Source organism: Lepeophtheirus salmonis, chromosome 6, assembly GCF_016086655.4.
Source record: "Lepeophtheirus salmonis chromosome 6, UVic_Lsal_1.4, whole genome shotgun sequence".
Lineage (NCBI taxonomy): Eukaryota > Metazoa > Arthropoda > Copepoda > Siphonostomatoida > Caligidae > Lepeophtheirus > Lepeophtheirus salmonis.
Genome location: NC_052136.2, coordinates 29389594 through 29401323, shown reverse-complemented (window position 1 = coordinate 29401323; position 11730 = coordinate 29389594). Strand labels below are relative to the sequence as shown.

At 30.6% G+C, this 11730-nt stretch overlaps 1 protein-coding gene across 2 annotated transcripts; it reads left to right on the top strand.

Moving 5' to 3' along the window:
* Positions 1–4357: 4357 nt before the first annotated feature.
* On the top strand, positions 4358–7962 carry LOC121119646 (uncharacterized). Of its 2 annotated transcripts, XM_040714376.2 has the most exons (5): positions 4406–4659; positions 4731–4928; positions 6568–7000; positions 7107–7149; positions 7237–7962. In XM_040714376.2, exons 1-4 carry the CDS (start codon positions 4516–4518, stop codon positions 7124–7126), a joined length of 795 nt encoding a protein of 264 aa, XP_040570310.1. In that variant the 5' UTR covers positions 4406–4515; the 3' UTR covers positions 7127–7149; positions 7237–7962. The 2 variants fall into 2 exon arrangements, with proteins under 2 accessions (XP_040570309.1, XP_040570310.1); XM_040714375.2 differs by having other exon boundaries at positions 4358–4659; positions 6568–7149.
* Positions 7963–11730: the final 3768 nt, after the last annotated feature.

Here is an 11730-nt window from a genome sequence, read left to right as displayed (position 1 = left end):
TTAAGTGACGATTAATTGAATATCTGCTTCATATAATGAATAAAAAATATACTATTAATTATTGCAAATACAACATATACACTTTAGTAATTAATGCAAAATGACCACTTGTCTGATATTGCTATTAATATTATACAGTTTATTCGGACTTTCACGGGGGTAATATTCAAATAACAGTCATATTTATCAATTAGAAATGATGAAAAAATCATCATACTGCAAGTCCAGTCTCAGGTATTTAATCACAACTCTAAGTCCTTGAATATTTTTGTCTAATCCAGGTTGAGCCCTCATATTTCATTCGAGTTCGTTTCAACCCCATAATTATAATATAGCGTTCATAGTCTTAATCTTAGCTCTTGAGTCCAAATTAAGCCACGAGTCTTTGATTGTGAGATCAGAGACGAGTCTTCAAAATATGGACTCCAGTTCAAGTTGAATTTTCAAGACTCGAGTCTAAAGCCCCAGTTTGGGTTATCAACTCATAATATAAGCTCCGAATTGAAAGAGTATTCGTTAATTCATCAGATGGCTATTACTTATCGTTAGAGCTTGAATTTACCCACAAATTTTTGAGGCCTTAAGTTGCATTTTTGAACAAGTTGAAGGTAATTATCAATTAAGATTTTTTCAATAAAAGTATAAATCAACTTTTATTAATTATTGATAGTCTTCAAAATACTTCCAGCTTCCTAGTAAAGTCAAAAACAACAGTCTATAGCCTATACTTTCTCTTCTATCATGCAATTTATAAAATCCAAAGGTTTTGTTAATCGGAGCACTCTGATCTCTTGAGCAATTGAAGGAAATCTGGATATCTTATTTTTTAACTATTTATTTTAAATATTCAAGCATTTCTGTATAAAATATATAGAATAATTTAGTATTGTTTACTTTTTAAAAGTGTATTTACATTATAGCAAGGAACTATGGCGCCGTGTCACGTATTATTTCGTACTAGAGCTTAGTATATCTGCGCCATCTTCCGGATATTGATCTGTAAGACCTTGATTCTATAACATAAAGAATATCTATCTTTATTATGCTTCTGCTATAACATAATAAAGATAGATATTATTTATGTTATAGAATCAAGGTCTCCCAATTTTTATGTAGACCAGAGGGAGGAGCACCAATCAATGGCGCATGTATGCTAATTAAATCATTGTCTATGTAAACTGAAGACATTTCCTACTTTCCAGTAATGAAGAGGCTTAAATTTAAAATGAAAGGGGCCACTTTTGAGTTTCTTCTTCTAGAACAGCATTTTGTTTTCTACTTGCCACTCTTAGAAAATATTTATTGCATATTTTACTTAGTAATAATTCTAGTGTTATAGTCGATTGACATGATAAGTCTGATTTATGAGTTGTGTAGGCTCTTGTTATTGTATACTTTGAATGATTTTTTAATCATAGTAAGTTCAGCTAAGAATAAAATGCTTCTACATAATATAATACTTAGAAGTTAAGTCCGTTTAAGTTTTTAGCAATTATAAAGAATTCTTATTACACCAAATTATCTGTTTAGTCTAAAGAGATAGGTAGGAATATTCCAGAAGCATTTTATTTTTAGTTTACTGTATTATAATAGTAAACAGTAATTAAGTGAATAGCTTACTACATTTTGATGATTTTGGTAATAACCTCTTAAATAATGACAATAAATTTCTTTAAAGTTTAAATGTGTTTTGAATACACTTAAAAGAAAATACAACAGACAGACTACTCCTTAATAGAACAATAATTGAAATACTGAAGATTGCAACGACGGTTATGAAATTGTTCTATTGCGAGAACAATATATTATTAGCGTAGATATATTATACATTTAATCTGAAAGCAATCGAAAAATGTAATTTGAAGAAGAGGGATAACGGCACTGCATATATAGAATAGCACCATATAAATCCAATTAACAGTCTATAATTCCCTAAATTACATATGAATTGTATCCACAACTAATATTGACCAAATATGCATTAAATACAACATAACGAAAAGAAAAATCGAGGACAAGTTTCCCATTAAATAAATCAAATCAGATTTTTTTATATCATACGATGAATAGACATAGTACGAACCGAAGATATGTCACAGTAGAGTAAATGAGTCTAACTGTATCTTTTAAGTAAGGCAAATTGCAACTGAGTGAATATGCAAGATGGACGGAATAAGCAGAGTTAACTTAAGGACGAATATATAGATAATATACTTAAATAGATTCCATACATAAAGTTTTAAATGAAACCTAATTGATATAGAGCAAATAAGGAGCTGAGATGACATTAATAACGATTTCCTGAGGAAATCTTCCTATTAAATGACACTACCCTGAACTATTATTTTAGGAAATAAAGCATTGAGTCGACGAATTAAGTCAAATGAAATAAATAAGGTGTCTCCACTCACTTTTAATATAACAGAATATAATTCTTAAAATAAAAATTTAAGGTTATCATATTATTATTAATAACAGTTGACGACAAACTTTTTTTTCAAAATTCAAAATTTTGTAAGAGATTACATTCGATTTAGTGTTCTAAAAGAATAATTAGGAGTGGGGTTCGAATGCTGCATCAACAAATGGGTAGGAGGGAGATAGTTAATAAAATAACAATTGCGCATATTTCCAAAAAGATCGAGAAGTTAAAAATAATGTATATCCTTGATTAAAAAGTTTTATGATCCAACAATGATGTTATTGATGGGAATATGAATGAGTTTGACAAAGAATCCAATGAATCCCATGATGGCGAATCCAATGGCTGTTGCAATGGCAATCTTTTGGAACTCTGGAAAAATAAAAGATCATGATTAAATAATATCAAACTCAAAGAGTGCGTTCAGGACATGAATGAATAAAGGCCTTTACCTTTACGATCCGGCTTGGTGCACCGTTTTACGAGTCGAACAGAGTCCTTGGAGAATTGCTTCAGGGGTTCAGCAAATTGTACGATTTGATCCATTTTTATGATGATGACTTATGTGCCAATTGAATGAGAGTCAGTTACAAAGTGACGCCTTACACCACTCAAGAGGAGAATCCCAGGAGTAAAAGTAGCGCTGTGATCAACATCCACGTACTATGTCAAACATGATCCGGTTCTACGTCATACACTTCAACAGGGGAACCAGATTGTTTATAAATAGTAGCCAAGGTTATACTGAGTACATTTAACCGAAGATTCTATAAATAAAAATGTATAGCTACACTTATAATAAAATATGACATAAATACAGTAGACTTGGTTAATATCTGCTATTCCTTCGATTCAATATCCTTTTTCAAACTCATGTGGACAATATTTAGTTCATTTAATCGAAAATTATATTAATATTAATATATGTGACCCGTAAACAAAAAAGATCATTCTATAAGATTTTTTCTCAAAATAAAGTGTGGATTACATTGTTTTTCCTATACAAATTACTCTCAATTTCCCTTAAAAACTTGTTCTTATTAATATTTTGGATGTGCCATAAATTGTACTTCAAGTAGCCACAACAAAAGAGGGATGTTTTATTTGAAAGGGGCTATATCGGGGCCAATATAAGTCTTTTTAATCAAATAAAAGATCTTATCTATAACTAAAATTCTTGAATATCTTAATTCATCAAAGGAATTTGATTACTAACACTATAATTGACTCAAAAATGTCTATGAAATATAATATGTATATTTAAAAAATAGGGATTTTTTCCTATCTGCAACTTTTTATCAAGAGTTAATATATTTTTATACTAATATGATTGAATATCACGAGACCCAAAGCCACATTTTGAAAATATGAAGCGTATATTCATATTATATATGGCTAGGCTACGTTGATACAAGAAAAATGACGCGTATGAAAGGAAGCTATTTTTTTCCTTTTTCTTTTGATATGATACTTCCCATGACGTCATGTTTATGGTTATCTGGAAATATTTAATTGGTTACATCATTAAATTCAATTAGTTTGATTGTATTTGTCTTATAAAATATATAACTAGTCAATTAATGTAGTACTTAGATATTAAAATTTACTTATTATATACATACTCGGAGAATTTTTGACATATTTTGTAACAGAGTTGAATGACGTCATTTATATTTATTTTTTGTAGTCAAAAAGTTTTTGGATCTGTGATTAATAAATTTATCAAACCGTTCAAAGTAATAGTCATTCAACCTTTTGTAGTTCAACTCTATATTATATGGATGCATATTCTTAGATTCATGAATTAGAACTTATATTAATAAATAATAATATATTAAACCTCATAATACTTGAAGGAACAATTATAATACTATCAATCTCATTGATTGTGGTAAAAATAATATAACATATAAGAGGTTGTGTTGTATTTTTATCACAGATCTTTAAATATTTGTAATGTATGTTAAAAAAGCTTTTTAGTGAACTTGAAGTGATAATAAAAAGATGAAAATGAAATATTTTTATACCTTAGTATAACATTAAGTTAAGGAAGATGATCGAGACTTCTGATAAATGAAATCCTGAAAATAAGAATGCAGTGCTCTCGCAGAATACTTGTCGCTATTTTCATCTCCATCTTTATCATTTCGTCATATGTCATCTACGACTATGATAGTAAAGTACGCGTACTTTTGGTGTCCAATGCGGACTACAGGCGCATGACAGATAGCTTAAATGTAAGTCCGTGACATCCGATAAGCCCTCCTTCCACTCCAGTGATCTATGTTACTCTTATTTCTTTTTTTAGGTTCGTTTGGAGACCCTCAAATCCGAATTGAAACAAAGTCGTAGCTCGCATGAAAATGTTCTTTCCGAACGGGATTCTACCATTCGACGCATGCAAGAAGACTCTGAACGATTGGATCATGCTCTTAATGAAGAGAAAAAACTTAAGGAGTCGGAAGATGCCGAGTTGGAAAAATTGTCGAGATCTCATCAAAGACAGGTACTTTATATGGCGTTAGGTACATTTGCCTTTAGATACCTTAAAGGTCGTTATTTGGTTGAAATTGATGTTCCTTTGATTTTTTTTAAATCAAAATATGTGTTGTTTGTTACAATAAAACATGAAAAATCTCACTTATGTAATATAAATCCCTAGAAAATGGTTAAGATGTTTAACTAGACGTTAGTGCGTTAGATGATCTTCAAAGGATTCCTATATTTGGATCCTGATGTCGTTTAAGAAGATTGACCAATTAATATTGTGATAGAACGTTCAAGTGTTATCCTGATAAATTTTACCTACTTTTCCCCAAAACACATATATTGTGAACGGAACGCGAAATTTACCGACATTCGGTGGAACGATAAAAATGGTATTTTAGTGTCAGAGTATTTATTCTTGAAATTGAAATTACTCGCGCAATTATTGTTTCTACTCTAAAAAAAGTTTGTGTCTTTCTAGGCCAAAAAAATTATAATAATCTAACAATATATATTTGACGGCTGTTGGGTCGTATTTTAACTTTTTTTATAGCGGGTGGAGCTGGTTGTCAATATTACTAACCTATGGATCACTAATATATATGTATCAACGAATTACTCCAGAGATACCTAATTATCTAATATAATTCAATTTTATCTGAATGCTAAAAAATAAATTGAACGGAAGTCCAAAAAGGCGGAACACTTAAAAGCCGGAATATTGCGATGAAATACATCTCCATTTCACGGATGTCTGTGTTATTTCTTAGAAAATTGCTTGGCATTTGTCTTAATAATACTTTGACGACCCTCTAAACAAGATTAATACCTCAATGATTAACTTCAAAAAGGGACCGTTAATGTATTCAGTGAAGCTTTCCCCGTCTGCAAACATAACGGGATCCCTATTTTATATGGCTAATAATTTGCATCGCGTTATAGTAATCCACATTCTATATTTTGATTTAAAAAATTAAGAGGAACATCAATTTTTACCAAAAATACATAGTAACGATAAGTAAACTGCAATTATTTATATATTACAGCGAAATTTTATTCGTATCTAATTTTCATATGACAAAATTGTTTGTGGCAGATCTCCCGGTTACAACTTCCCAGTTTATAATTTTGGCGTAGGTGCAAAAGTGATGTAACTGACAAAACCAATATTTTTTTCTTTATCTGGCTTTATAAGCAATACTGAACAAATTATTGAAGATACAATTTTATGACGTAACTGCCTAGGTCTCAAAAATTTACACTGCAAAATTAACATAAGTGACAGTTACGTCAATTTTACAGCAGATGCAATGCACTACCCTGAAAATAAAAATTTTGGGACAAAATCAACGTAACTATATGTCATGACTATAGACGAGGGTAAAATTTAAGACACAAAAACATCGTAAGTGACTTTTCTTCAGAAATAATTAGTATTTTGACTATGTGTCAGTGACGTAAAAATTGGCTATTGTTGCGTATGGAAGAAAAAAAAACTGTAAAGACTGATTTAATATACATTCAACATACTTATAATGATCATATCTCAGATTGAGAAAATGGTAACTTACGTCACTTTAGCACTAACCCCACGATAGCGCAAATAATATAAGAAACGGCTCATTTATGATATATATTTTTCTCTCTTCTTCACATAGATTAATGAATTGAATCAACTTAGAAGTCGATTGGACTCATTATCCGAAGTATCTGTAAAATTACACCACTGTGAAGGTCAATATGAGGCACTTCTTCGAATGTATCACTCTCTTTCGGACAACTTTCAAGAATTGCAGGATAACAGTATTCAAATGGAGGCCTCAAAAATTAGTAAATCCTCAGACCAAGCAGGAGTTCTTCAACCAGCAAATAGACCAGGACTTGATTCCAACACCTCTCCTCACATCTCGTCTTCCTCCTCTTCTTCCGCCTCCCAAAAATCAAATTTAGTTCAGCCCCCTAAAATTGCTCCTATTCCTCACGATAATAAGTCCAGCTCAACAACACCCAAGAGCTCATCCCAAGCTGGTAGTATACCTGGTGCGCCTGTTGGAGTGGAGCCTCCCTCGGCACAACGTGTTCATGCTCCCGGTGAGATCATATCTAAAAACGATGTGGTAGTTGAATCTCCCATCAATTCAAATCTTATCAAAAAGGACAATGAGAAACATAATTTGGATTTAAATTATTTTGATAGGGCGGATGACAATGATTTAAACGAGGATTTTAATGATGACGATGTAAGTGTTAACATTTCATTTTTATTCACGGATCCCTGGCTTTATTGATCTTTTACTCGTATAATAATGTACTTCTTTGTTTTTTAGACAGAGTATGAGAGTTACAAAAAGATGAATATGAAAGGTCCTCAACACAATAACGAAAGGGATGATGTCGTTTTTCACATCCAGCCAAACTACCGCCAACAAAAACCACCAATAGTCATTAATCCCGTGTTGTACGACAATTTGCACTAAATGCTCCTTCTTCCTTGTTTTTAAAGTGATAAATCCACATTATATTATTTTTAACACTAATTATATATATATTATTTCATTTTTGCCAAACTTTTTTGTTTGTTATTTTAAAACAAATCTGTCAGAAAAGAAAATTCTTCCAACACATGTTTTTTTATTTTTTTTTCAAATTTACATTTTGATGTAAAAACGTACTCACTCACAATTACATATATATATATGTGTTTACTTAAGTAATATTATTATGAATACTCAATTTTATTTATTTATATTTGTTTTTGAACATTTGTTCAGTTCACATTTGATCTTTTTAAGTAAGACATTTTTTTTTTCAAAAATTCTCATATGTATGTACGAGTATTCACTTTCCTCAATTGGGAGGCTGCTCCAAATTTGTTTCGCATATATTTTGTCTCCTATCTCTACTCGAGTCCAAAATAATAATGATATTACTTCCCTCAATACTCAAATCCACTCATAGCTACAAACGTATATTTTTTTACATACAGTGATTAAATTATAAATGTTTATTTATCTTTTTTTTGTACTTAATTGAAATATATCATAATTATCATATTTCCTATAGTTTGTTTTTAATTTCTTATCAGTGGTGCAATAACTCAGATTCTGAGAGCTATACACATCACTGCATAGCTGAAAATAATATATTCTGCCGGTATGCAATTAAAAAAAAAACGTAATATTAAAGTGGGAATTTCAAAAATGTTTGGGAAGAAAGCAGCCTTTTTTATGTAACTTTTAAGAGAAAAGGTTATGAGTAGACTTAGGATTTGTAGACGATCACTCAAAAAATTGTTCATTTTAACCTTTTTGGTGAAAATCGCTCATTTTGCCCATTTTTCTAGTCTTGTATGAAATAAATAGAGACCATTTGAACTCTAGCTAGATTACACAAAAGATTTGGTGATTCTTTGATGATATTTTTGGAGGGAAAATCCACCTGCAAAGACCCTCTGTTTTTGGAGGGTAATCAAGGTAATGATAACATGATCGGATATGTGAGAAAGACAGATTCCGACAACATTTAATGCGAGGAAGGGGAAATTTGGCTCTCAAAATTACTACTGAATAATCCACATTGAACCTTGCAACTGAGGGGATATACATTTGCGCCAAATTTTTCCTGACTGATTCAATATTTTGTAATTTAACTTGAATATGTTAGGCGGTCAAGGTTACCATCTACTACACAACTTATTTTGAAGAGTTACAGAAAATTGTCTATGAATATAACCAAAAAATGCACTCACCATTGAAAGTTGTGGGCAAGTTCTTGAAAATAGCCCTTGAAAGCCTTTCATCAAAGGTAATTTGTCATTTTTACCGGAAACTATTACAAATCTTAGAACACAAAGAAAACTCAAATATAATTCTCGGAATTTAATTTCTGAAGCCGAGTAAAGGGATTAAAACATTTTTTTAGAAAATAAGGGAAAACGTTGAACGGTCTTGACGTATGTTTAAAAGTATTATTACATGATTGAATGCCAAAATTAACGCTAGAAAATCTCTTTGAATCTCTATTTGTCGATATAACATACCATACTTTCTCAATAAATTATGGTTGATATAAAACAACCCTAATTACTTAAAATTATCCTTATAAAACTATGTTTTTCTTAAAATACAAATTGCTTAATTAGGATATTTTCGCTTCTCATTTTTTCAAAAAATTTCGCGCTCTTTTTTGGCTCTTTTTGGGCAAAAAAATCCTGAGTCTAGTTATAAGATACAATAAAAGTAAGATGTAATATAATAATACAGACTTAAAGAAATTGCATGGAGTACCCATAACTGGACCGACTCAAGCAGTCCCAAGGTGATAAAAATTATAAGTTAACATATTTTCTGTATGTATTTTGATCTCAAAGAAGGAGTAACTCCCTGGAGCTGAAACACTGAGGATTATGCATACACTATGATGAAAATCCAGTCTAGAATGGGCATGTAAAAAAACCGAAACATGGTAACTCTGCCAATTTGAAGAATATTTAGGAGAAGAGAAAGAATAATGTACATGACGTTTCATTAGATCAGCTACAATCAGCTGTTACTAGGGAGAAGGCGAAAAGGATATAAACAAGGAAATTTGCTAGAATTACTCATATGTCGATGCCCAATACTACTTTGAGTCCAGTAAGGACTTACAATTATAACTCTGTAACAAATTTTCAGGGTTACGATTGTTCAATCACGTTTTGAATATAGTATTTAGGAAAGGATGTTCACTACTCAGGAAATAAATAATAATGACCACCGCTAAGGAAAAGGAAATTCATTCTTCAGATTACCAATTTGATTTACATCATTAATCATTTTACATACATAATGATGAAAATCCGATGTATTTTTTAGGTGACCCGTTTTTTAAATTGGTTTCCTTAATAATCAATTTTCTTTTCCTTAGCAGTTGTCATTATTTTGCGCGTCCCTTTCAGTTTTTTTTTTATCAGGCTGATCTTTTTTACCATTCAACGATCCTAAGGACTGATGCATCAATCTTACAGTTCTATGGTCTTAGCTATCTTTTTATTTTATTCACTCATAGCTAAGATTGAAGAATATAAGAACTTAGAAAATAATCAATTATTGCTAGATAAATAAAATGTTCTAGTCACACATCTCCTACATGTTTCTTGTCTCTTTGAAAGACATTATTAATTATGATGTAACTTCAGCAATTCAAATGAGTAAGTTAGTAGTAACTGCGATATTTTAGCTGTTGTAGTTTCTACAAAAGACCGATAAGGACCTCTCCTAGAACTGGAATTTTTTTTATTATGACTTAACTGTCTTTTTAGATTTTTAAACCGATCCAACACTAGTTCTAGTATTGACAGTCCTAAGGACTGTTCCTCAGAGTGGAATGGCCCAAATAAATAAAGATCGACACAACACTAGTCTTTTCGTAAAATTTACAAAAAGATTTACCTATAAACGTTTAGAAATTATCTTATATTACTACCTAGAGTAAAATACTGCAATCAACTCAATTTCTACAAGTGAAGAGGCTTTGTTATTTTACTCATTGTGTGAAATTTTCAACAATCAATAAAGTATTCATATTGTAGAATAAAGTGTGTTTATTAAAGGACTTTTATTCCAATACATTTGTAGGGTGACACAGGATGTAGTATCCTTCAACATTCAGTTTCCTGTAACCTGGTTCAGTGATACAAATTTGTTGAATACAATAGTTTGATTAGAGTTAAAATTAAAATACGTATTGATAGATTTTATTGTAAAAAGTTTTAATATCACTTATATTTACCTCTGGCAAAGAAGTTGAACGTAGGTTATGCTTTTTGCCTCTGTTTGTCTGTCTCTTGGTCATCAGGATTACGGTAAAACTTAGATATTGGTTTTGATATAACTTGGTACGAAGATTATATATAGTCACAGTAAGAGGTCATTAAGTTTTGAGAGGTTAGGATCTAAGAACAAACTCAAGGTAGCACGAAATGTTAAAAATATATACTCAACCATAACTTTGGGACATATTATGGTAGAGAGCTGAAATTGGCGTCCTTATGTAAGTTTAATAAAGATGCTTCACAGATTGAAAAATCCAATTTAGGAAAAAAGACCATAGGCAGAGGTTTGCGATCTACCGAGTGCCCATTCTAGTTTTATATTTTATAGATAGAAATTGTTTTTATAACAGTGCAATAAGAAGGGGGGAGCAATACATATGGTATCCCTGAATTAAGACTTTTGTTACTATCAGCTGCCTATTTTATGATTTGACAGGTATTTAGAGTGAGAAAATTTATTTCTGCTATAAAAAGGAGGCCCTTCTACATTTAAAATAGCATTAGTGCATGAAAAATATAATAATTATAGTAGCACAAACACGATATCTTAAAGATATCTAATGAAAAATTAAATTTTGTGTATTTATTTTTAGCTAATTTATTTTAAAATCCTAAACTGAAATGATTTACTATAAACTATAATGATATAATAGGTAAATTTATATTGTAAAGCCTCCTTGTATACAACATTTTTTATTGTTTCTGTCCAATTGATGTAAAAATAATCAAACCTGGATCCCCTTTTGACACTCTTGAAAATTCAACATATGATTGACTATACTGAATACTGATTTTGGTTAATATAAAGCATTTTTTTCCTCCAATGTTTGACCCAGTGATTTATTTATTGTCATTGTCATTACTAACTTGTCATATTCCTTCTTCAACCATAATGAAGATTGAAGAAACATACTAAGATTAACTTGCTCCTTATCTTCCTAATTCCCTTTTTTAATTCGTATCTAATATAAATATGTTCTTCCTTTTTATGTAAATACAATAATTCGTA

Bases quoted from the DNA above. Each gene is read 5' to 3' on its own strand.
- LOC121119646 (XM_040714375.2), top strand. From the start codon at position 4,516: ATGCAGTGCTCTCGCAGAATACTTGTCGCTATTTTCATCTCCATCTTT. The intron at 4,660-4,730 runs GTAAGTCCGTGA...TTCTTTTTTTAG, and splicing joins GCATGACAGATAGCTTAAAT to GTTCGTTTGGAGACCCTCAA. The intron at 4,929-6,567 runs GTACTTTATATG...TTCTTCACATAG, and splicing joins CGAGATCTCATCAAAGACAG to ATTAATGAATTGAATCAACT.